At 42.6% G+C, this 26609-nt stretch overlaps 1 protein-coding gene across 1 annotated transcript in view; it reads right to left on the bottom strand.

The window, feature by feature from the left end:
- Positions 1-26609, bottom strand: part of cacna2d3a (calcium channel, voltage-dependent, alpha 2/delta subunit 3a) — a 132019-nt gene that overhangs the window by 102736 nt on the left and 2674 nt on the right. The window contains exons 3-4 of the mRNA XM_084087788.1: positions 11967-12083; positions 11143-11202 (exon numbers count right to left, since the gene is read on the bottom strand). Coding sequence (XP_083943914.1) covers positions 11143-11202; positions 11967-12083 — 177 coding nt within the window. The remainder of the gene's footprint in view (positions 1-11142; positions 11203-11966; positions 12084-26609) is intronic.

Here is a 26609-nt window from a genome sequence, read left to right as displayed (position 1 = left end):
TTCTGCCACTCAGTGTTTCAGTGTTTCTGCCACTCAGTGTTTCAGTGCTTCTGTCTCTCAGTGTTTCTGCCTCTCAGTATTTCAGAGTTTTTGCCACTCAGTGTTTCTGCCACTCAGTGTTTCTGCCACTCAGTGTTTCTGCCTCTCAGTGTTTCTGCCTCTCAGTGTTTCAGTGTTTCTGCCACTCAGTGTTTCAGTGTTTCTTGCCACTCAGTGTTTCTGCCACTCAGTGTTTCTTGCCACTCATTGTTTCTGTCTCTCAGTGTTTCAGTGTTTCTGCCACTCAGTGTTTCTGCCACTCAGTGTTTCTGTCTCTCAGTGTTTCTGCCACTCAGTGTTTCATTGTTTCTGCCACTCAGTATTTCAGTGTTTCTGCCACTCAGTGTTTCAGTGTTTCTGCCACTCAGTGTTTCTGCCACTCAGTGTTTCTGTCTCTCAGTGTTTCTGCCACTCAGTGTTTCATTGTTTCTGCCACTCAGTGTTTCATTGTTTCTGCCACTCAGTGTTTCAGTGTTTCTTGCCACTCAGTGTTTCTGTCTCAGTGTTTCTGCCACTCAGTATTTCAGTGTTTCCGCCACTCAGTGTTTCAGTGTTTCCGCCACTCAGTGTTTCATTGTTTCTGCCACTCAGTATTTCAGTGTTTCCGCCACTCAGTGTTTCAGTGTTTCTGTCTCTCAGTGTTTCAGTGTTTCTGCCACTCAGTGTTTCAGTGTTTCCGCCACTCAGTGTTTCATTGTTTCTGCCACTCAGTATTTCAGTGTTTCCGCCACTCAGTGTTTCAGTGTTTCTGTCTCTCAGTGTTTCTGCCTCTCAGTATTTCAGTTTTTGCCACTCAGTGTTTCTGCCACTCAGTGTTTCTGCCACTCAGTGTTTCATTGTTTCTGCCACTCAGTATTTCAGTGTTTCCGCCACTCACTGTTTCAGTGTTTCTGCCACTCAGTGTTTCATTGTTTCTGCCTCTCAGTGTTTCTGCCACTCAGTGTTTCAGTGTTTCTTGCCACTCAGTATTTCAGTGTTTCCGCCACTCACTGTTTCAGTGTTTCTGCCTCTCAGTGTTTCTGCCACTCAGTGTTTCAGTGTTTCTTGCCACTCAGTGTTTCTGCCACTCAGTGTTTCTGCCTCTCAGTGTTTCTGCCTCTCAGTGTTTCAGTGTTTCTGCCACTCAGTGTTTCTGCCACTCAGTGTTTCAATGTTTCTTGCCACTCAGTGTTTCTGTCTCTCAGTGTTTCTGCCACTCAGTGTTTCATTGTTTCTGCCACTCAGTATTTCAGTGTTTCTGCCACTCAGTGTTTCAGTGTTTCTTGCCACTCAGTGTTTCTGTCACTCAGTTTCAGTGTTTCTGCCACTCAGTGTTTCAGTGTTTCTGTCTCTCAGTGTTTCTGTCTCTCAGTGTTTCTGCCTCTCAGTATTTCAGTTTTTGCCACTCAGTGTTTCTGCCACTCAGTGTTTCTGCCACTCAGTGTTTCTGCCTCTCAGTGTTTCAGTGTTTCTGCCACTCAGTGTTTCAGTGTTTCTTGCCACTCAGTGTTTCTGTCACTCAGTTTCAGTGTTTCTGCCTCTCAGTGTTTCAGTGTTTCTGCCACTCAGTGTTTCTGCCACTCAGTGTTTCAGTGTTTCTTGCCACTCAGTGTTTCTGCCACTCAGTGTTTCTGTCTCTCAGTGTTTCAGTGTTTCTGCCACTCAGTGTTTCTGTCTCTCAGTGTTTCTGCCACTCAGTATTTCAGTGTTTCTTGCCACTCAGTGTTTCTGTCTCTCAGTGTTTCTGCCACTCAGTGTTTCAGTGTTTCTGCCACTCAGTGTTTCAGTGTTTCTTGCCACTCAGTGTTTCAGTGTTTCTTGCCACTCAGTGTTTCTGTCTCTCAGTGTTTCTGCCACTCAGTGTTTCATTGTTTCTGCCACTCAGTATTTCAGTGTTTCTGCCACTCAGTGTTTCTGTCTCTCAGTGTTTCTGCCACTCAGTGTTTCATTGTTTCTGCCACTCAGTGTTTCAGTGTTTCCGCCACTCAGTGTTTCATTGTTTCTGCCACTCAGTGTTTCATTGTTTCTGCCACTCAGTGTTTCAGTGTTTCCGCCACTCAGTGTTTCATTGTTTCTGCCACTCAGTGTTTCATTGTTTCTGCCACTCAGTGTTTCAGTGTTTCTTGCCACTCAGTGTTTCTGTCTCTGTGTTTCTGCCACTCAGTATTTCAGTGTTTCCGCCACTCAGTGTTTCAGTGTTTCCGCCACTCAGTGTTTCATTGTTTCTGCCACTCAGTGTTTCTGTCTCTCAGTGTTTCTGCCACTCAGTATTTCAGTGTTTCCGCCACTCAGTGTTTCAGTGTTTCCGCCACTCAGTGTTTCATTGTTTCTGCCACTCAGTGTTTCTGTCTCTCAGTGTTTCTGCCTCTCAGTGTTTCCGTCTCTCAGTGTTTCTGTTTCCGTCTCTCAGTGTTTCTGTTTCTGTCTCTCAGTGTTTCTGCCTCTCAGTGTTTCCGTCTCTCAGTGTTTCTGTTTCCGTCTCTCAGTGTTTCTGTTTCTGTCTCTCAGTGTTTCTGTCTCTCAGTGTTTCTGTCTCTCAGTGTTTCTGTCTCTCAGTGTTTCTGTTTCTGTCTCTCAGTGTTTCTGTCTCTCAGTGTTTCTGCCACTCAGTGTTTCAGTGTTTCCGCCACCCAGTGTTTCAGTGTTTCTTGCCACTCAGTGTTTCTGTCTCTCAGTGTTTCTGCCACTCAGTGTTTCATTGTTTCCGCCACTCAGTGTTTCAGTGTTTCTGCCACTCAGTGTTTCTGTCTCTCAGTGTTTCTGTCTCTCAGTGTTTCTGCCTCTCAGTATTTCAGTTTTTGCCACTCAGTGTTTCAGTGTTTCTGCCACTCAGTGTTTCTGTCTCTCAGTGTTTCAGTGTTTCTGCCACTCAGTGTTTCTGCCACTCAGTGTTTCTGTCTCTCAGTGTTTCTGCCACTCAGTGTTTCATTGTTTCTGCCACTCAGTGTTTCAGTGTTTCTTGCCACTCAGTGTTTCTGTCTCAGTGTTTCTGCCACTCAGTATTTCAGTGTTTCCGCCACTCAGTGTTTCAGTGTTTCTGCCACTCAGTGTTTCAGTGTTTCTGCCTCTCAGTGTTTCATTGTTTCTGCCTCTCAGTGTTTCAGTGTTTCTGCCATTCAGTATTTCAGTGTTTCCGCCACTCAGTGTTTCAGTGTTTCTGTCTCTCAGTGTTTCTGCCTCTCAGTATTTCAGTTTTTGCCACTCAGTGTTTCTGCCACTCAGTGTTTCTGCCACTCAGTGTTTCATTGTTTCTGCCTCTCAGTGTTTCAGTGTTTCTGCCACTCAGTGTTTCAGTGTTTCTGCCTCTCAGTGTTTCATTGTTTCTGCCTCTCAGTGTTTCAGTGTTTCTGCCATTCAGTATTTCAGTGTTTCCGCCACTCAGTGTTTCAGTGTTTCTGTCTCTCAGTGTTTCTGCCTCTCAGTATTTCAGTTTTTGCCACTCAGTGTTTCTGCCACTCAGTGTTTCTGCCACTCAGTGTTTCTGCCTCTCAGTGTTTCATTGTTTCTGCCTCTCAGTGTTTCAGTGTTTCTGCCACTCAGTGTTTCAGTGTTTCCGCCACTCAGTGTTTCATTGTTTCTGCCACTCAGTATTTCAGTGTTTCCGCCACTCAGTGTTTCAGTGTTTCCGCCACTCAGTGTTTCAGTGTTTCTGTCTCTCAGTGTTTCTGCCTCTCAGTATTTCAGTTTTTGCCACTCAGTGTTTCTGCCACTCAGTGTTTCTGCCACTCAGTGTTTCAGTGTTTCTGCCACTCAGTGTTTCTGCCACTCAGTGTTTCAGTGTTTCTGCCACTCAGTGTTTCTGCCACTCAGTGTTTCATTGTTTCTGCCACTCAGTATTTCAGTGTTTCCGCCACTCACTGTTTCAGTGTTTCTGCCAATCAGTGTTTCATTGTTTCTGCCTCTCAGTGTTTCTGCCACTCAGTGTTTCAGTGTTTCTTGCCACTCAGTATTTCAGTGTTTCCGCCACTCACTGTTTCAGTGTTTCTGCCACTCAGTGTTTCAGTGTTTCTTGCCACTCAGTGTTTCTGCCTCTCAGTGTTTCTGCCTCTCAGTGTTTCAGTGTTTCTGCCACTCAGTGTTTCTGCCACTCAGTGTTTCAATGTTTCTTGCCACTCAGTGTTTCTGCCTCTCAGTGTTTCAGTGTTTCTGTCTCTCAGTGTTTCTGCCACTCAGTGTTTCATTGTTTCTGCCACTCAGTATTTCAGTGTTTCTGCCACTCAGTGTTTCAGTGTTTCTTGCCACTCAGTGTTTCTGTCACTCAGTTTCAGTGTTTCTGCCACTCAGTGTTTCAGTGTTTCTGTCTCTCAGTGTTTCTGCCTCTCAGTATTTCAGTTTTTGCCACTCAGTGTTTCTGCCACTCAGTGTTTCTGCCACTCAGTGTTTCTGCCTCTCAGTGTTTCAGTGTTTCTGCCACTCAGTGTTTCAGTGTTTCTGCCACTCAGTGTTTCTGCCACTCAGTGTTTCTTGCCACTCAGTGTTTCTGTCTCTCAGTGTTTCAGTGTTTCTGCCACTCAGTGTTTCTGCCTCTCAGTGTTTCAGTGTTTCTGCCTCTCAGTGTTTCAGTGTTTCTGCCACTCAGTGTTTCATTGTTTCTGCCACTCAGTATTTCAGTGTTTCTGCCACTCAGTGTTTCAGTGTTTCTTGCCACTCAGTGTTTCTGTCACTCAGTTTCAGTGTTTCTGCCACTCAGTGTTTCAGTGTTTCTTGCCACTCAGTGTTTCTGTCTCAGTGTTTCTGCCACTCAGTATTTCAGTGTTTCCGCCACTCAGTGTTTCAGTGTTTCTGCCACTCAGTGTTTCAGTGTTTCTGCCTCTCAGTGTTTCATTGTTTCTGCCTCTCAGTGTTTCAGTGTTTCTGCCATTCAGTATTTCAGTGTTTCCGCCACTCAGTGTTTCAGTGTTTCTGTCTCTCAGTGTTTCTGCCTCTCAGTATTTCAGTTTTTGCCACTCAGTGTTTCTGCCACTCAGTGTTTCTGCCACTCAGTGTTTCATTGTTTCTGCCTCTCAGTGTTTCAGTGTTTCTGCCACTCAGTGTTTCAGTGTTTCTGCCTCTCAGTGTTTCATTGTTTCTGCCTCTCAGTGTTTCAGTGTTTCTGCCATTCAGTATTTCAGTGTTTCCGCCACTCAGTGTTTCAGTGTTTCTGTCTCTCAGTGTTTCTGCCTCTCAGTATTTCAGTTTTTGCCACTCAGTGTTTCTGCCACTCAGTGTTTCTGCCACTCAGTGTTTCTGCCTCTCAGTGTTTCATTGTTTCTGCCTCTCAGTGTTTCAGTGTTTCTGCCACTCAGTGTTTCAGTGTTTCCGCCACTCAGTGTTTCATTGTTTCTGCCACTCAGTATTTCAGTGTTTCCGCCACTCAGTGTTTCAGTGTTTCCGCCACTCAGTGTTTCAGTGTTTCTGTCTCTCAGTGTTTCTGCCTCTCAGTATTTCAGTTTTTGCCACTCAGTGTTTCTGCCACTCAGTGTTTCTGCCACTCAGTGTTTCAGTGTTTCTGCCACTCAGTGTTTCTGCCACTCAGTGTTTCAGTGTTTCTGCCACTCAGTGTTTCTGCCACTCAGTGTTTCATTGTTTCTGCCACTCAGTATTTCAGTGTTTCCGCCACTCACTGTTTCAGTGTTTCTGCCAATCAGTGTTTCATTGTTTCTGCCTCTCAGTGTTTCTGCCACTCAGTGTTTCAGTGTTTCTTGCCACTCAGTATTTCAGTGTTTCCGCCACTCACTGTTTCAGTGTTTCTGCCACTCAGTGTTTCAGTGTTTCTTGCCACTCAGTGTTTCTGCCTCTCAGTGTTTCTGCCTCTCAGTGTTTCAGTGTTTCTGCCACTCAGTGTTTCTGCCACTCAGTGTTTCAATGTTTCTTGCCACTCAGTGTTTCTGCCTCTCAGTGTTTCAGTGTTTCTGTCTCTCAGTGTTTCTGCCACTCAGTGTTTCATTGTTTCTGCCACTCAGTATTTCAGTGTTTCTGCCACTCAGTGTTTCAGTGTTTCTTGCCACTCAGTGTTTCTGTCACTCAGTTTCAGTGTTTCTGCCACTCAGTGTTTCAGTGTTTCTGTCTCTCAGTGTTTCTGCCTCTCAGTATTTCAGTTTTTGCCACTCAGTGTTTCTGCCACTCAGTGTTTCTGCCACTCAGTGTTTCAGTGTTTCTTGCCACTCAGTGTTTCTGTCACTCAGTTTCAGTGTTTCTGCCACTCAGTGTTTCAGTGTTTCTGTCTCTCAGTGTTTCTGCCTCTCAGTATTTCAGTTTTTGCCACTCAGTGTTTCTGCCACTCAGTGTTTCTGCCACTCAGTGTTTCTGCCTCTCAGTGTTTCAGTGTTTCTGCCACTCAGTGTTTCAGTGTTTCTGCCACTCAGTGTTTCTGCCACTCAGTGTTTCTTGCCACTCAGTGTTTCTGTCTCTCAGTGTTTCAGTGTTTCTGCCACTCAGTGTTTCTGCCTCTCAGTGTTTCAGTGTTTCTGCCTCTCAGTGTTTCAGTGTTTCTGCCACTCAGTGTTTCATTGTTTCTGCCACTCAGTATTTCAGTGTTTCTGCCACTCAGTGTTTCAGTGTTTCTTGCCACTCAGTGTTTCTGTCACTCAGTTTCAGTGTTTCTGCCACTCAGTGTTTCAGTGTTTCTGTCTCTCAGTGTTTCTGCCTCTCAGTATTTCAGTTTTTGCCACTCAGTGTTTCTGCCACTCAGTGTTTCTGCCACTCAGTGTTTCTGCCTCTCAGTGTTTCAGTGTTTCTGCCACTCAGTGTTTCAGTGTTTCTGCCACTCAGTGTTTCTGCCACTCAGTGTTTCTTGCCACTCAGTGTTTCTGTCTCTCAGTGTTTCAGTGTTTCTGCCACTCAGTGTTTCTGCCTCTCAGTGTTTCAGTGTTTCTGCCTCTCAGTGTTTCAGTGTTTCTGCCACTCAGTGTTTCTGCCACTCAGTGTTTCAATGTTTCTTGCCACTCAGTGTTTCAGTGTTTCTGTCTCTCAGTGTTTCTGCCACTCAGTGTTTCATTGTTTCTGCCACTCAGTATTTCAGTGTTTCTGCCACTCAGTGTTTCAGTGTTTCTTGCCACTCAGTGTTTCTGTCACTCAGTTTCAGTGTTTCTGCCTCTCAGTGTTTCAGTGTTTCTGTCTCTCAGTGTTTCAATGTTTCTGCCTCTCAGTGTTTCAGTGTTTCTGCCTCTCAGTGTTTCAATGTTTCTGCCACTCAGTGTTTCAATGTTTCTGCCTCTCAGTGTTTCAGTGTTTCTGTCTCTCAGTGTTTCTGCCACTCAGTGTTTCATTGTTTCTGCCACTCAGTATTTCAGTGTTTCTGCCACTCAGTGTTTCAGTGTTTCTTGCCACTCAGTGTTTCTGTCACTCAGTTTCAGTGTTTCTGCCACTCAGTGTTTCAGTGTTTCTGTCTCTCAGTGTTTCTGCCTCTCAGTATTTCAGTTTTTGCCACTCAGTGTTTCTGCCACTCAGTGTTTCTGCCACTCAGTGTTTCTGCCTCTCAGTGTTTCAGTGTTTCTGCCACTCAGTGTTTCAGTGTTTCTGCCACTCAGTGTTTCTGCCACTCAGTGTTTCTTGCCACTCAGTGTTTCTGTCTCTCAGTGTTTCAGTGTTTCTGCCACTCAGTGTTTCTGCCACTCAGTGTTTCTGCCTCTCAGTGTTTCAGTGTTTCTTGCCACTCAGTGTTTCTGTCTCTCAGTGTTTCTGCCACTCAGTGTTTCAGTGTTTCTGCCACTCAGTATTTCTGCCACTCAGTGTTTCTTGCCACTCAGTGTTTCTGTCTCTCAGTGTTTCAGTGTTTCTGCCACTCAGTGTTTCTGCCACTCAGTGTTTCTGTCTCTCAGTGTTTCTGCCACTCAGTGTTTCATTGTTTCTGCCACTCAGTATTTCAGTGTTTCTGCCACTCAGTGTTTCAGTGTTTCCGCCACTCAGTGTTTCATTGTTTCTGCCACTCAGTATTTCAGTGTTTCTGCCTCTCAGTGTTTCAGTGTTTCTTGCCACTCAGTGTTTCTGTCTCTCAGTGTTTCTGCCACTCAATGTTTCATTGTTTCTGCCACTCAGTGTTTCAGTGTTTCTTGCCACTCAGTGTTTCTGTCTCTGTGTTTCTGCCACTCAGTATTTCAGTGTTTCCGCCACTCAGTGTTTCAGTGTTTCCGCCACTCAGTGTTTCAGTGTTTCCGCCACTCAGTGTTTCAGTGTTTCCGCCACTCAGTGTTTCATTGTTTCTGCCACTCAGTGTTTCTGTCTCTGTGTTTCTGCCACTCAGTGTTTCAGTGTTTCCGCCACTCAGTGTTTCTGTCTCTCAGTGTTTCTGCCTCTCAGTGTTTCCGTCTCTCAGTGTTTCTGTTTCCGTCTCTCAGTGTTTCTGTTTCTGTCTCTCAGTGTTTCTGTTTCTGTCTCTCAGTGTTTCTGTCTCTCAGTGTTTCCGTCTCTCAGTGTTTCTGTTTCTGTCTCTCAGTGTTTCTGTCTCTCAGTGTTTCTGTTTCTGTCTCTCAGTGTTTCTGTCTCTCAGTGTTTCTGTTTCTCAGTGTTTCTGCCACTCAGTGTTTCAGTGTTTCCGCCACCCAGTGTTTCAGTGTTTCTGCCACTCAGTGTTTCTGTCTCTCAGTGTTTCTGTCTCTCAGTGTTTCTGCCACTCAGTGTTTCATTGTTTCCGCCACTCAGTGTTTCAGTGTTTCTGCCACTCAGTGTTTCTGTCTCTCAGTGTTTCTGTCTCTCAGTGTTTCTGCCACTCAGTGTTTCTGTCTCTCAGTGTTTCTGTCTCTCAGTGTTTCTGTCTCTCAGTGTTTCTGCCACTCAGTGTTTCTGTCTCTCAGTGTTTCTGTCTCTCTGTGTTTCTGTCTCTCAGTGTTTCTGTCTCTCAGTGTTTCTGTCTCTCAGTGTTTCTGTCTCTCTGTGTTTCTGCCACTCAGTGTTTCATTGTTTCTGTCTCTCATTGTTTCTGTCTCTCATTGTTTCTGTTTCTCAGTGTTTCTGTCTCTCAGTGTTTCTGTTTCTCAGTGTTTCTCAGTGTTTCTGTCTCTCAGTGTTTCTGTCTGTCAGTGTCTCTCTGTGTTTCTGTCTCTCAGTGTTTCTGTCTGTCAGTGTTTCTGTCTCTCAGTGTTTCAGTCTCTCGGTATTTCCGAGTTTCTGCCACTCATTGTTTCTGTCTCTCATTGTTTCTGTTTCTCAGTGTTTCTGTCTCTCAGTGTTTCTGTCTCTCATTGTTTCTGTTTCTCAGTGTTTCTGTCTCTCAGTGTTTCTGTTTCTCAGTGTTTCTCAGTGTTTCAGTCTCTCAGTGTTTCAGTCTCTCAGTGTTTCTGTCTGTCAGTGTCTCTCAGTGTTTCTGTCTCTCAGTGTTTCTATCTCTCAGTGTTTCTGTCTCTCAGTGTTTCTGTCTCTCGTGTTTCTGTCTCTCAGTGTTTCTGTCTCTCAGTGTTTCAGTCTCTCATTGTTTCTGTCTCTCAGTGTTTCTGTCTCTCAGTGTTTCAGTCTCTCATTGTTTCTGTCTCTCAGTGTTTCTGTTTCTCAGTGTTTCTGTCTCTCAGTGTTTCTGTTTCTCGGTGTTTCAGTCTCTCGGTGTTTCTGTCTCTCAGTGTTTCAGTCTCTCAGTGTTTCAGTCTCTCGGTGTTTCTGTCTCTCAGTGTTTCTGTCTCTCGTGTTTCTGTCTCTCAGTGTTTCTGTTTCTCAGTGTTTCAGTCTCTCAGTGTTTCTGTCTCTCAGTGTTTCTGTCTCTCGTGTTTCAGTCTCTCGGTATTTCCGAGTTTCTGCCACTCATTGTTTCTGTCTCTCAGTGTTTCTGTCTCTCAGTGTTTCTGTTTCTCAGTGTTTCTGTCTCTCAGTGTTTCTGTTTCTCAGTGTTTCTGACTCTCAGTGTTTCTGTTTCTCAGTGTTTCTGTCTCTCGGTGTTTCAGTCTCTCGGTGTTTCAGTCTCTCTGTGTTTCAGTCTCTCTGTGTTTCAGTCTCTCGGTGTTTCTGTCTCTCGGTGTTTCTGTTTCTCAGTGTTTCAGTCTCTCAGTGTTTCTGTCTCTCAGTGTTTCTGTTTCTCAGTGTTTCTGTTTCTCAGTGTTTCTGTCTCTCAGTGTTTCAGTCTCTCGGTGTTTCAGTCTCTCTGTGTTTCAGTCTCTCGGTGTTTCAGTCTCTCTGTGTTTCAGTCTCTCGGTGTTTCTGTCTCTCGGTGTTTCTGTCTCTCGGTGTTTCTGTCTCTCTGTGTTTCAGTCTCTCGGTGTTTCTGTCTATCGGTGTTTCTGTCTCTCAGTGTTTCTGTCTATCAGTGTTTCTGTCTCTCAGTGTTTCAGTCTCTCAGTGTCTCCGTCTCTCAGTGTTTCTGTCTCAGTGTTTCTGCCACTCAGTGGGTGTAACCGCAGTCACTCCGGTCACACGCATACCCTATATAGCCAATGAGAGACAAATCTAAAAGTGGACGGAGGTAACTTTTGAAACAGCGACTGTGAAACAAGCTACTGTACGGGTCTGTTGGACATCAGAGATGAGTCAAAGCAAGAGTGGCTTCAGTGAGTCGAGTGGAACTGGGATAAACACTAAATCTGTGCAAACTAGACCATCCATTTGATCAGAGTCTAATCTAATCTCGGTCTGGTATGCTTGTTCAACAACACTGAAAGCGTTTCCATATCTAATTGGCTTTTACATTTTTGTTTCATAAAGAAAGTCGTATGTATTTTTATCGCAAAGTTAGTACGTTTGACTGTGAGTCAGAAGGTTTCATGGCTGTGAGAGTTGCAGCACTGGTGTTGATCTGACTGTAGTTTATGGCTGTGAAATGTGCAGTGTTGCATCGAGCTCATGTGAAGACTGAGACCACCTGAGGCTTTCACTGGGAAGAAATAAATGGCTTTTTACGGTAGATTAACCTTCGACCTTTACATGAGCAGTGACAGAGGGTGTCTCAGTAATGGATGCCCTAGTACAGTGCACTCAGAGAATGATAAACAACTAAACTTCGACATATATGCTTCATTTCAATTGCTTTGTACAACGCATTTAATTATTATGAGATTTAGGTGCATTCAAACATTATATATGTTTAACATGAAATCGAGGGAAGGTCATATAATTGATGCTAAGATCAACAAAAGTTTCAATACTAAGCAGTTCAAGCTGAACATCTAAGTGCTGTCGCCCTAATGAAGAGATGCGGTTGCCATGGTAACTGCTGTTGATGCTCACCTGTAGGTCAGGATCCTCCACGTGATTCAGGTGGGCTTCCTCTGCTGCTTCCACCAACCGCTGGAGGCCAAGACAGACTGATATTAATCTCTCTATCACACACACACACACACACACACACACACACACACTTCAGGCAATGCCTCTGTGAAATAATGGAGAAGACTAATCTGTTAACAGAACAGATTAACTGTTATCTGTTAACTGTTAACAGAAAAACAGAAAACACTTAAATCCAGGGCTGGCCATTGATTTTGCTGACGATGATTAATGTGTTTTTAATCACAATCCCTCCATGTTAATATAGAGGTGTTTAAATAGATTTTGATTTACACTTCAGGAGGTTCTCTTAAAAATAAAGGTTCTTTATTTTTTATGAAGCATTAACAACCTTGGAATATTTCCTTGGAAGAAAACGGTTCTTTAGATTTTTTAAATGTTCTTTTTAAGAACTGATCACTGAAAGGTTCTTGGGTTATATGGTATAGAAGTGATATAAAAGTCACAATTGTGTGTTAAAAAGTCAGAATTGTGAGAAATAAACTTGAAATTCTGATATTTTTTTTTCTCAGAATTGCATATTTATATCTCGCAATTCTGACTTTATAACACGCAACTGGGAGATATAAAGACAGAATTACATGATATAAATTTGCAATTGTGTGTTATAGTCAGAATGGAGAGTTTATTTCCCAAGGACCAAACTTTATGCTGATAAAGTCTGATGAAGTGTCTATGTGAGAATATCCCTATAATACAGACTCTCTCTCTCTCTCTCTCTCTCTCTCTCTCTCTCTCTCTCTCTCTCTCTCTCTCTCTCTCACCTTTATGGCCTCAGCCTTCTTGTGAAACATCTGCTCCATTTGCTTAGCAAGTCTCTTCACCAGTTTGATTCCATCAATCTCCTCCACCCTCACCGACTGCTCAAACTCCTTGTACTTCTGCAGAAACAGAGACATTTGACAATGACAATCATAAAACAAATAATTCCGGTCCATGTTGCTCATTGGCCAGCTGTAGAAACAGATGTGATGTCAACCTCACTGCACAGCACCCATAGACAAGGCCATTGCATTTTCTGTAAAGCTGCTTTGAAACAATATGTATTGTGAAACAATATCTGATTGGCCATCGCACTCATTCTGATATTGACAAGCGCTGTTAGACTTCTGAGGCAGACCAGGCTACAAATGAAGCATTTAAAACTTTTTGTCATCCTAACAACATACAGAGCGGTGCATTATACATCACTACACTACTGGCAACAGACAATAGACATTTTTGCCCACAAAATTTCACTGATATTTCATTACCTTACTGCACCTTCTTTAACTGTCATTTGCACTGAAATGGCAATTGCACCTTAAATGGCGCTTTTCCACTGCATGGTACGGCTCGGTTCGGCTCGGTACGGTTCGACTCGGCGCGGAACGGTTCGGCTCGCTTCGCTTTTCCACTGCGTGGTACGACTCGACTTGGTACGGCATGGTTCGGTTCGCTTTAGCTCGGTTGCTTTTCCACTGCAGTTAGTACCGCTTCAAAGTGGGTGGGACTGATCGTTATAGTTGCCGTCTCTACTACCATGACATCATCATATTAAATGCGAATTTTTACTTCTGTGTTTCCCTATCCACTCCTCGGCAACCAACGAGAGGAACGTCTGCACCCCGTCCACTGACCACGATTCAGCCATTTCTTTTGTTGAAGTTTATACTTTTAAAACAGGCGCTACAGTGTTGGCTGTTGTCTACTGGCTATTTAAATCTAGCGGGTTTAGTGTCTCGTGTCGTAAATACAATGACGCTGGTAGTGATGATTCTGTCTGACCAATCAGTGATCTGCAGTGTTTTCACGTCACATTTTAGTATCGGTACGGTACGCTTGGAACCTCAACAGAGGTGGTACCATTTAAAGCGAGCCAAAGCGAGCCGTACCGTACCGTACCATGCAGTGGAAATGCGCCATAAGTGAGCCGTACCGAACCGAGCCGTACCGTACCATGCAGTGGAAAAGCGCCAAAAGTCCCCCAGTAGTCAATAACTGTATCTCTAAAAACTCATCTTTGATCACCAAAATTATATATTCAAACGATTTTTCCTTGAAAAAAAATTCATGCCTTAAAATATCTTGAATATAACTCGACCATAGACTGTAAAAAAAAAAAGATGGACGACGCCCCTTCACTCTCTTCCATTGGTGAAAAGTGAAGCCGCCAAAGTCCTACTATGGCTCTGACATCTTGCACTGATTTGGGACTCGAGTCTGCACAGTAGTGAACATGAAGTGAAGCTGATATCAGGTCCCGCCCACACTCTCACACACACACACACACACACACACACCCACAGAAACAGTTAGTACAAAGTTTACTGCTAAAATAAACAGTTATGGACATGTAGAAATGAAAGTCGTAGAGAAGCTGTCAATCACAGCTGTAAATCATGACGTCACATTCCATTTTTATAGCATCAAATAACTAACTAAGACCAAACTTATTTAAAAAACGAACACTTAAACTTATATCAACATGATAAAAACTACCTAAAATGACAGAAAACATCTTTGGAAAAAATGTATATGAAGTGTAATTTGATTGTTTAGTTTCCATCGCATCCCATTAGACTTCATGAGGGCGGGGTTAATGAGCTATACTGGGACCAGCCACCGGGGGGCGATCGAGACTCTGGGTTTATGAGCTATACTGGGACCAGCCACCGGGGGGCGATCGAGACTCTGGGTTTATGAGCTATACTGGGACCAGCCACCAGAGGGCGATCGAGACTCTGGGTTTATGAGCTATACTGGGACCAGCCACCGGGGGGTGATCGAGACTTTGGGTTTATGAGCTATACTGGGACCAGCCACCGGGGGGCGATCGAGACTCTGGGTTTATGAGCTATACTGGGACCAGCCACCGGGGGGCGATCGAGACTCTGGGTTTATGAGCTATACTGAGACCAGCCACCAGGAGGCGATAGAGGCACTTTGGCATCACTTTTCAGGACTTGTGCGGCACGCTTGAACTCAACACCCATGCCTCATTTAGTATACACGGTTCTATGAATATGCAAATGAGCCCCTGGATAGGCTGGTCCCTGGAGCGTACGATCACACCAGTGTGGTCATATAGGCTGGTTCCTGGAGCATACGATCACACCAGTGTGCTCATATAGGCTGGTCCCTGGAGCTTATGATCACACCAGTGTGCTCATATAGGCTGGTCCCTGGAGCTTATGATCACACCAGTGTGCTCATATAGGCTGGTCCCTAGAGCGTACGATCACACCAGTGTGCTCAGTCTGGGCTGGTCCCTGGAGCGTACGATCACACCAGTGTGCTCATATAGGCTGGTCCCTGGAGCTTATGATCACACCAGTGTGCTCAGTCTGGGCTGGTCCCTGGAGCTTATGATCACACCAGTTTGCTCAGTCTGGGCTGGTCCCTGGAGCTTATGATCACACCAGTTTGCTCAGTCTGGGCTGGTCCCTGGAGCGTACGATCACACTAGTGTGCTCAGTCTGGGCTGGTCCCTGGAGCTTATGATCACACCAGTGTGCTCAGTCTGGGCTGGTCCCTGGAGCGTACGATCACACTAGTGTGCTCAGTCTGGGCTGGTCCCTGGAGCTTATGATCACACCAGTGTGCTCAGTCTGGGCTGGTCCCTGGAGCGTACGATCACACCAGTGTGCTCAGTCTGGGCTGGTCCCTGGAGCGTACGATCACACCAGTGTGCTCAGTCTGGGCTGGTCCCTGGAGCGTATGATCACACCAGTGTGCTCAGTCTGGGCTGGTCCCTGGAGCTTATGATCACACCAGTGTGCTCAGTCTGGGCTGGTCCCTGGAGCGTATGATCGATGTGCTTTTGCGCATTGGCTGGCACTGAGCCAGAGAGGGACACGCTCAGCGCTTGTCATATATCACAACTATTCAGTGTTTATTTACATCCACATTATGTTTATTTTAGGTTTCAGACATTTAAATTCACACGAGTATTAAAAAAACAATACATTTAGAGTTTGTAAAATACACAATGATGTCTATGAAAGAAGCAATAATAATCCTTTCCATTATAATTAGATGAACGTTTTATTCATATTAGATACACATTGTGTAAGTAACTTTAAAGTTTACTCTATTCTTCTTCCAGTTCACCGGCCACTTATTTTAATGTATTTCGGGAGAAGTGGATGAATTCACGTGTTGTAAATCCAACAGAACCGATTCTCTGAACTGTGGCACAAACTAACATGGCGGCGCGCATTTAGCTCAACTAACACGATCGTTATGAAGGCGTTTAAACAACAAAACACATCCACTTGCACATATTTTGCAATCTGAATATCAGATATTTCATTCTATAGCTAACAAATTTGTGAATATTTTGAAGAGGATTCAGGGCTCGAGGTGGCAACCTCACAAGAAGCCAAGAGAGGATCTAATGGAAGTAACCACGGCCAAAAGGCAAAGAAAGCCAAGCACTTAGAGTCCCTTTTTGGTTTAGAGGTGGTAGCAATATCTTTGCAGCGCCTTCTATGGCAAGGAGCTTGGAGAGGCATCTGCTTCTCGTTGAATCATGTTAATTTAGGAAATAACATTCTGGCACTTCCTTTGTAAGTGGACTAGTAGCTAGTCCTGACTTCTGACCTGTAATGCTGCCAGAATCATAATCATACACTGTTCGTTCGTTGGCCAGAGGAGAACTGAGCGACTGAGTCTGGTTTCTCACAAGGTTTTCTTCTCCATTCTGTCACTGATGGAGCGTACGGGGTTATTGTCGAACTTCTTCTCGAACGTAACCTCCGTGTATAGTAATCCAGACGAGCAGCACAAATGTGTTCTAAACGTCTTCTTCTGACCCCAATATAGGATCCCAAAGCCAGCAGAAAGACGATGTAGTCCGCCATTGCAATTGTTATGCTTGAAGTTGGCGCAAGCGTATCTGGGAAAGCTAAGACGTATGGCAACGTACACAGTGACATAACGACGCCGTTCGCTGGGCTCTCTAGTCATTGGAAAAACAAACAGGTTCTGAGAAGGTTTGCAAGTTGAACCAACTTTGAACCAGCACCAGTTCCGAACCAGTTCTTTTTTGGTGGAAAAGGGGCATAGGAGACCTGTTATTGGGTGGAGCCCTTCCCTGATGGTTCGGTGGCTGAGTTTTTTGGCCCTCAGAAGAAGTCAGCAGTTATGCCCCGTGATGATCGGTGATAGAGAGCAGGAGGATGTTGAAGTGAAGCTCCACCCTGATGCTCTCTCGCCAGGTCTCCTGAAAATGTTGCGATAGGTAGAGCAGGAAGTTGAGGGAACAGGGGCTGAATCCAAAATTGCCCCCATACCCTTCAATAGGGCATTATTTGAAGGTACAGCCATTTGTAGTGGTGTCTGAAACCATAGTGGACGTTATTGAGTACACATTGCACCGCAAAAACGAGTGTACAACCAATGTACTCAATGACTGTCCGAATTCGCACCGTCAAGTGAACAGTATTAGTGGACTAACATAGGGAATAGTGAATGAGGGTTTAGGGGGCGATTTCAGATTCAGCCAGGGTTCCCTCCTCTCCCAGTCCTTAGGACGGGATGCTGAATACTTGCTCCCTTGGAATGGGTTGCCCACTTGGAGCTGAAGGGAAAGGTTCTGAGTAGCAAGCACTCTACTCTGCCCCTACTTATTGGTTAGAAGATGCAGTGAGTCTGCGATCTACCTAGCCAGTTCTGCCCCCGGATCAGTTACAGTATTGAGCTGTAGGGCACAGTGAGCAGGCATTTGTTCAGTTTGGCGTAGTCGGCGTCCGTTCCTACTTTTCACTTAATTCTCAGTAACATCATTGTTTTGGTCACTTTATCATGATTAATCAATTAATCATGGCATCATGCATTTGAATGACTGCATGCACACTGCTATTAAGTTTAAGATCAGCTGATGCAACATAAACAAAAGATTACTGAGCTCAATTTTAATGAATACGCACAAATCAGTGACAGTATGAGGATAGATTTGGCTGTAGAAGGATGCTAGTTTACATTTTTACTGTTTCCCCTCCAAAGGGGATGCTCCAGCAGAGATGAACAAATGGGAGCGGAGGAAAATTAGCATGAAAGAAGGCCCTGGAGAAACACAGTTAATGGCCCATGAACAGGGGGTGATGGAATCCATTTACCAACAAGCTGGTGTGTTGAAGAGGCTTTGGGAACTGCACATATTCAAAACGGTGACTTAAAATGAAAGGGTATGAGGTGAAAGACAACAGGAATGCACTTCTCTGCTGTTCAGTTGCCAGGTATTGTTATTGTTCTAACTGTTCTGGATGGTTCCCAGCTAACAAAAATATGTTCTAAGAATGTTATGATTATCTTCTCACTAAGTTATGAATGTTATTTCTGAACATCCAAAACACCCAGTTTTTTATGTTTTTTTTATTTAATTCTTTGTTATACAAACATTAACCCTCTGGGGTCTGAGGTGTTTTTGGGGTCCTTGAGATGTTCTGACATGCCCTGACATTTGTGCTTTTTACAGTTGCTTATAAACATATTAATGGCAAATGTGTAATTACACTCTATTCAGCACAAACAGGGCTACCATAATATGTGAGCATACATGTTACAAGTTTGTATTTTTTAGAGAATAATGTTTATGCATGGTTATTGAAAAAAATAAAGTTTCTGGAATAAGGCCACAAAACACATACTAAATATGTTTTCACAAGACTTTTGACTAATGGATGTTGTCGCCTAGAGTTTTTGCTTCAAAACGATCTGAAAATCATCCTGCCTAATCATTCACATAAAACAATACAATATCCAAATGAAAGTCAAAAGCACATTTTTGGTAAATAGTCATACCTGGAAACAAATCCTGTTCATAGGCTATATGGGCCATTCTACAGAAGTGGTTCAAAGTTAGAGTTGGAAACATCTTGATTTTTTTTTTGTCTTTTTCCACAAATTTTGTATCCATGCAAATTCTATAATATCCAAGGTAAACATTTCTAGTAATTGTGCAGTTAATTCTCATACTGTATTTTCAGAAAGTTTTGGAATATATCCTCTCCCCAAATGTGTCACTAATAAAAAACAATAATAAATAATTTAATGAGAAGGCTTATATTGACCTATTAAGATTTTCACTCTGCCCAAGTAGCAGTGCTTCGCCTTCTGAGAATATAGTTCCCAGTATGTATATGGTTAGAAGATGGCTGTGTCTCATGTGACCTTGTTATTTGCACACGCTGTGACTATACACATATAAGACATTTTAATATCAGTGTCAGGTAAGATAATTGTCTAGATTTCTATGCTCACTCATGTGAGTTTATTATAAACAGCCACTTTTAAAAACTATTGTGCTAAAATAGTTTCTTTAATATAGTTTTTAATGATAAATGAAAGTTATATCAATAAGTAATTCATTAAAAGACACATACTGTACATCATACACAGAGATGTGAGTCCGATCCGATTCGGTACATCGGGTGATAAGAATTGTAACTCAAACATCATTTAGAAAACTACAGTCCCGTCTTTAAAAACATCTGTGCAAATCTCTCTTTTTTTTAGTTACATCCATACTCACATTTAAATTGAATGCCTTCCACAGCACTATTCTTTAACCATACATTTTGTACTGTACCTTTCCATATATAAAGTGTTTTTACACCTTGTGTGTCGTTTGGAAAATGGTTGTTAACCCACCGTTTTACTAAGTCAGCATGATCATACCCCGTGTATTTTAAAATGCTTTTATATAATAACACATAGTGACTGAATGTCAGGTAATGAACGTTCTAAAATGTCCCACTCTACTGTATGTTTGGCACGCCGGTCCTATTTTAACAGTCCGGGGGTGTTTAGGTGCTGTCGCCTACACATCACATCTGCACTTCAACTAGCACTGAGTTCACAAGCAGCTTTTTGATGGTGTCCTGAAACCGAGCCTGTGTGAAGTGTGTTGTGAAATGGCTTAATACATACATTTGAATAGAACTGATTTAATTATTTGTAATTTTACACAGGACAAATCAGCAGTTTAAGCAGAATATTTGGACTATTTAAGGTTTAGTATTTCTTACCTTATATTTATATAGGTATTAAATTGGGTATTTGCACCAGAAGGATGTCATCAGTGTGAATGTGAAGCATTAGACAGAGACCCAGAAACCTAAAGAACACAGCTCTGCCGTCGGTAAAGAAGGTTTGCCATCATCAGCTCCTGCGTGAGCTACAGGACGCCTGCGCTCATTCATACTTCAGTTTGCCAGATCATAACTATTTCAAATATAACAGGCACATTACAATTAATCATGGCCAAGACATTTCATACAGGCCTACATTTTATTCCCAAAAAGTTAAATCACTAAAACTTAAACAGCAACTAGCAAGTGTGACTATGAAGGTTTTGATTTTGCCATAAAACCAGAACAACAAGGACATTTAACTCTTTCCTCGACAGCGTTCCAGCACCAGCATTTTTGATCATTTTCACAAAAGTTTCATGGCCCCCAGAATATTTTCTATCGCTGCTTCTTCTTCTTCTGTGTTTTGATCTGGAGATTCAGTACTTGTTCAGTAGATGTGTAATAGCGCCCCCTACTGTATAACAGTGAAAACACGGAAAGCCAGAAAAACTCGTCAATGGCGGGGAAGAGTTGCGTTACAAATTATGGAAAATTCCATTAATGGCAGGGAAAGGGATGTGTGTGTGTGTGTGTGTGTGTGTTCTTGTCTATATGGTTTATAAGGACACAAATGTATAAAATGTCATGGGTATTACAATGTAAACTTCCTGTGTCCTCGTAAAGCAAATGGCTTAAAAACAAACTAAACTGTATATAAACTAAACTTTTTATTATTATTCAAAAGGGTTTTTGTGATGGTAGGTTACGAAAGTCCAAAATAAAACATTTAGGAAAGAAACACTCCATGAACGATGCATAAATAATGTTTTTGTGCTAATGTTTTGAGAACATTATTAAAGACCAGATAACTCTGAACAACATTCTATTAATGTTACTGGAAGAACGTTTGTTCATCACTTTGAGAGAACCTTGGCAGAGCGTTCCCTGTTAGCTGGAATCACATGTCTTCTGTGTGTCTGGTTTGTATATCACAGCTGTCTGCTTACAGGGAACAGTTCATCCGGTCTTCAGAAGCTCATCCCAGTGACACTAATGCCCTTTAAAGACAAGCATGACAATGCAGAATACAGATGGCTGAATAGGATTCTGTTGTAAAAGATGTGATTAAAGAAGTGTTTCACCCAGTGCTGTAGTAGGGCCATACAGTGATCTGCATTCACATTCATTTGCATACTGCTGAAAGTATCTATAATTAACCTCACTGATTGTAATGGGTAATACGTTATTCTCTGATAATGGATACCTGTGATGATATGTGAAGGAAGACATCTCGAACATTTTGTTATTTGCATATAAATTGTCCTTAAGTTCATAGGCAGCAAACTTAAACCTTCCATGCATTAATTATGACAATCTCAGTCAGGATTTTTTTTCTAACGCTTTTAGGAAATGAAAAACAAGATTTGAACAAATTTCTTTACACATATTTTTACACATTTTCAGATGTCCACTTGAGTGGATGGTATGCATTTTTAGTTTTAACGGCAGATATACTGTATTAAACATAATACAGTAATCACACAGCAAAATGTATTTAACAAACCAATGAATAAAATTATATAAAATCATGTAAAAACTATGAAATAAATACAAAAAAATATGATAAAGCTTCAATTATTGCAAACGCAATTGAGTTTGTTCCCGCTTGAAGGGCACATGCAGAACTTAATACAAGTTGAACTTTGCAAGTCTTTGATATCAGAACATGAGGATGTGATTCCATCAAAGATCTAGTGAAGGAACAAATCAGACTGTGTAGAAAACGCTCACGCTCCCTCCAGTCTACCAGAGTATGACGATTTACCCTTATTACCCTTATTTGCTGTTAATTCTACTTTAGCTCTCCTCTCTGAGAAAACCTCAGACTGAAATCTACATTGATCTATTGATGTTTTCAGACTGTGGAAAAACTATTGATCAAACTAGTGGTTTTGGTGTAATGGGTAAAGTAGTGCATTACAAGTAACATGCATTACGTAATCAGGTTACCTTTTGATGTAACAGGTAAAGTATCGCATTATAAGTAACATGCATTATGTAATCAGGTTATGTTTTGATGTAGTGGGTAAAGTAACGCATTACAATTAACATGCATTACGTAATCAGGTTATGTTTTAATGTAACGAATAAAGTAGCCCATAACAAGTAACATGCATTACGTAATCAGGTTACCTTTTGATGTAACAGGTAAAGTATCGCATTATAAGTAACATGCTTTATGTAATCAGGTTATGTTTTGATGTAGTGGGTAAAGTAACGCATTACAATTAACATGCATTACGTAATCAGGTTACCTTTTGATGTAACAGGTAAAGTAGTGCAGTACAATTAACATGCATTACGTAATCAGGTTATGTTTTAATGTAACGAATAAAGTAGCCCATAACAAGTAACATGCATTATGTAATCAGGTTACGTTTTAATGTAATAAAGCATTCTTACGTAATCACATTATTTTTCTGATGTAAATGCAAATTACATTCTAATAACACATATGCATTTATTTACAGCCAAAAAAAAGTTACTGCTAATGAAGAATTTATAAGCAACAACAGTCAGAGTAATAGTATGAATTTTAACTGAAATATAGCTAGTGTTGCATAACGTCCAATATAGTGGACAAATGATTAATCGGAATTTCCTCTCAATCAAAAATCACTACTAAAATTTAACAGATATGAATACTTGATGCGACAACTTTTTTTTTTTTGGTTTGCCTGCATGCACTAGTATGATGGATGGATGATGCACTAGTGTCCACTGTAGAGGTTGATGTGCTGTCCACTGTAGTTAAAGGGTTAAATACACTCAACTCACACACATGCAAAGGACATGATGTTTAACTTGATTTACATCACTCCTTTCTTCTATAAAAAAAAGTCAAGGTGATCATTGTAAATCAATTCAAATCTTGGCTGAAGTGGAAATTGCAAAATCTCCTTCTATCAATAGAGATCAATTTTGATGACTCATTCTGTATTTGATGACTCATTCGTGAGTCTCATCAGATTTTCTGTCTAAATCCACTTAATTAATACAACTGGGTTGTAAACAAAAAGCTATTGGCTATTAAAAAAAAACCATACAGAAATATGTCAATACAAATTAGCTATTCGAGCCATTTCGGAGGGACTTAGACCTAGAACAAACTGGGTTTACCCCAAAAAAATATAATTCTGTCATTATTCACTTATCTTCATGTCATTCCCAAACTGCATGCTTTTTTTGGGTCATTTTATGGAAAGATTTTTTTTAAGGATTCTTCAAATATTTCTACAGGGGGCGAGAAAAAATTAGTTTTTCAAAGAACACAAACACACACACACACACGCGCGCACACAGTATATAAGCATATATATGGCACACATACTGTATGAACATTTTAAGCTGAATATTTATATTGATCAGGGAGATATTGATCACTTCCTGTGATACACACACACACAAACACACACACACACACACACTATAACAGACTCCTTGCTCATCCGTTTTCCTTGATTTAACCTTGAAACATGAGATATTTCCAATACCAGGATTATTTCAGCTTGAGCAGTGCAAGGTGTGATGATGATGATGATGATGATGCAGAATGAGACGGCACAGTTTGAACACATGCATGATAATAACAGCTGATAATATAAAAACACATTCATTCAATGTAAAGAATGCTTGAGATGGAAAAAAGAGGAGAGGTGAGAGACAGGGCGAAGGGTAAAGACTGAACAACAGATACAGGAGATGAAACACATACGCAAAAAATCATATATAAACAAAGAAAGAACAAAGCGAAGCCAGATTTGCTTTGCATGAAGGAAAGAGTTTGAAAGAGCCCAACAAAACCATTAGCATACATTAAGGTAAGAGTATAATGCAAGTTTAAATGTTGAAACTATGAACATTTTACTGTTCTTGAGAATATTGCAATTTGTAGTTTGTTATTTAAAATATCACAAATGCATTAGTACTATCACAGTGCATTTAGTGCTGCCCACTTTTTCAGCGGTGTTAGTTCTGAAGTTATTTTTTCCATTAATTTCTCCCATAGGGATTTAAAAATATACTTAGTTAAAGAGTTATAAGCCATGAACCGAATCAACCAGCTATGAGGAGAATCATAACATTACAGACTTTGATTTGGAGCAAAAAAGTTTTTGAAAATCCTGAGCAACGTGCCATTCTGGGGTATTCTTTGGTCACATCAATGGCAATGTCAACTCAACAAATCTCTGATCACGCTAGGGCGTCCCCGGTAAGCGACATGCGCAGTCCTCGCCCAAACGATATGGGAAATTGGCAAGGGCTGCCTGATCAAGGACGGGACAAGCCAAAGAAGTTAGTCCACAAGAAGAGCCACACCGATGATGGATGCCACATCCTAGACCTCTCAGAGGCTCATGATCTCGCCAACACCTCTTTCAAGAAGCTACCCTCTCACCTCACAACCTATTCTAGCGGTGAGCGCTCCACACAAAAATGTACTACTGGATGCCATTAATGCCAAGGTGATCCCTTCAGACAACATAGCCTAACGACATCGGGTGCTCTTCCTCTTCCTCAACTTCACATGCGGAGGACAGAGCATGAGCTAATCAAGTGTTGGAAGTGGCCCGAACACAAGAACCAAAAGCCTTCAACACCCACAACATTGACTCTGATCAACCAGTGGAGCCCTTCTGGAATGAAATCACCACCCAAATCCACGAAGTGTGCACCAATGTGCTGGAAAAGACGAAGCCGGGAAGGCGAATCATCGACAAGGCAACTCGGTGTTGGACAGTGGAAGTCCAAGCAGCAATCAAGGCCAAGAAGATCTCCAGCAATACACTGTGTGCATAATTATTAGGCAAGTGAGTTTGGAGATTTGAACAAAATCATTATTTGTATGCATATTTTCCAACTTCAAGCTGTATAAACTTGAATGCTTATTGGATTTTAGCATATCAGGTGATGTGTATTTGTGTAATGAGGGAGGGTGTGGCCTGAGGAGATCAACAACCTGTATATCAAGGTGTGCATAATTATTAGGCAGCTTCTTTTCCTCAGGCAAAATGGGCCAAAAAAAGAGTTTTAACTGACTCTGAAAAGTAAAAAATTGTAAAAAGTCTTTCAGAGGGATGCAGCATTCTTGAAATTGCTAAGATATTGGTGCGTGATCACAGAACCATCAAACGTTTTGTTGCAAATAGTCAACAGGGTCGCAGGAGACGTGTTGAGAAAAAAACCACGCAAATTAACTGCCAAAGATTTGAGAAGCATCAAATGTAAACCCATTATCCTCCAGTGCTGTCATTTTCCAGAACTGCAACCTACCTGGAGTGCCCAGAAGTACCAGGTGTTCAGTGCTCAGAGACATGGCCAAGGTAAGGAAGACTGAAACCCAACCACCAATTAACAAGACTGACTGTTGAAACGTCAAGACTGGGCCAAGAAATCTCTGAAGACAGATTTCTCAAAGGTTTTATGGAGTGATGAGATGAGAGTGACTCTTGACGGGCACTTCCACTCAGACACCAGCAAGGTGGAGGTGGGGTACTGGTACGGGCTGGTTTTATTAAAGATGAGCTAGTTGGAACTTTTTTCGGGTTGAAGATGGACTCAAAATCAACTCCCAAACCTACTGCCAGCTTTTAGAAGACACTTTCTTCAAGCATTGGTACAAGAAAAAGTCTGCATCTTTCAAGAAGACCATGATTTGTATGCAAGACAATGCTCCATCACATGCATCAAAGTACTCCACTGCGTGGCTAGCTAGTAAAGGCCTTAAAGATGAAAGAATAATGACATGGCCCCCTTCCTTACCTGATCTAAGTCCTATTGAGAACTTGTGGGCCCTACTTAAACGGGAGATTTACGGTGAAGGAAAACAGTACACCTCTGAACAGTGTCTGGGAGGCTGTGGGTGCACACGGTGTGGAAGAGTCTCAAATCAGCGGCAAAGTGGGCAGTAGCAGTAGCCAAGCCGAAGAACTACAATGACCTGTATGACCAACTGGATACACGGGAAGGGGTGAAAAAGATCTCTCGCCTCACCAGCTCTCGCCACAATCCTCCCGAGCCATTGGCCAGGTGATGCATGTCAAGGACGCAAACCATCAGCTCGTCCGAGACACGCCAGCCATCTTCCAAGGATGGTGCGACTACTTCTCGAAGATCTCAAATGAAGAGTTCCCACAATCCACCAATTCCCAGCCCTGAACCCGTTTCTGAACCCGTCCCGCTGATCACTGTAGCCGAAGTACTGGTAGCCATCAAGAAAATTAATAATGGCAAAGTGACCAGACCAGACGATATCCCGGCCTTAGCCTGGAAACTAATGGGATGGCGGGGAGCTGAGATCCCAGCATCATTATTCAATCAGATGATCACAGAAAACAAGCCCCCCCGAGCCTGGATGACCAGTGTCACAGTGCCAACCTGGAGGGCAAACGGCGATGTGAGCGAATGAACCAACTACAGACCCATCAGATTCCTGTGCCATACCATGAAGATCTTTGAAAGGATTCTCGATCCTACCGATGCTCTTCAAGCTGCCCAGCTACTCGTGGAGAATCATCGAGAGAAAACAAGAGAGTCAGCATGGTGTTCCTGGACTTGGAGAAGGTCACACTTGAACTGATATCGCACCAGGTCCCTGAGGCCTACAATTCCTCTATCCGGATACTTCCAGCGTAGTCCGCTGCCCTGCAGGAATCTCACCAGCTTTCAGCATTAGCGCTAGAGTTCACCAAGGATCAACCCTCTCGCTCCTTCTATTCAGCCTATGCATGGATACGGCAACAGCGGACATCCGATCGGCACACCTGAATCTAGCCCACAAACCGCAGGCACCATCATCGTAGACGGACAAGACGTGAAGAACTTGGACTGCATCAAACACCTCGCCTCCATACGGCATCAGCCTCCCGGACGCACGTGTCCACGCCGCCTGGTTAAAGTGGCGCCAAGACATTGGAGTCCTATGCGATCGGCGAATGCCCACCCGTCTCAAGGCGAAGATCTACAATTTACTTTTTCCGGCTTCAGGGAAAGCAAAAACCATCGATTACCACCTCGTCGCTCACAGTACGGCTGTCTTTAAAGGGTTAGAAGCTATTGTTCAAAATCAGTTTCCCTTTGAAGAAAATGAAGTTTTTACTTCTGGAACTGTTGCACTCTACAGGGTTTCATTTGTCTATAAGGTCACACACACACACAATAAGCAGTGTGTGAGCCGCAGGACACACTTACACCAGTTCATTCACATTACTCTACTTTACATTCTCAGTCTCTTCTCTTTCTCCGTGCACATTTCTTCCTCTAGGCCTCCTGTCATATGTCTCTCTTTTC

This window comes from Abramis brama, assembly GCF_963993115.1.
Source record: "Abramis brama genome assembly, chromosome: 16".
NCBI classification, from domain to species: Eukaryota; Metazoa; Chordata; class Actinopteri; order Cypriniformes; family Leuciscidae; genus Abramis; species Abramis brama.
This window is presented reverse-complemented; position numbering and strand designations above follow the sequence as displayed.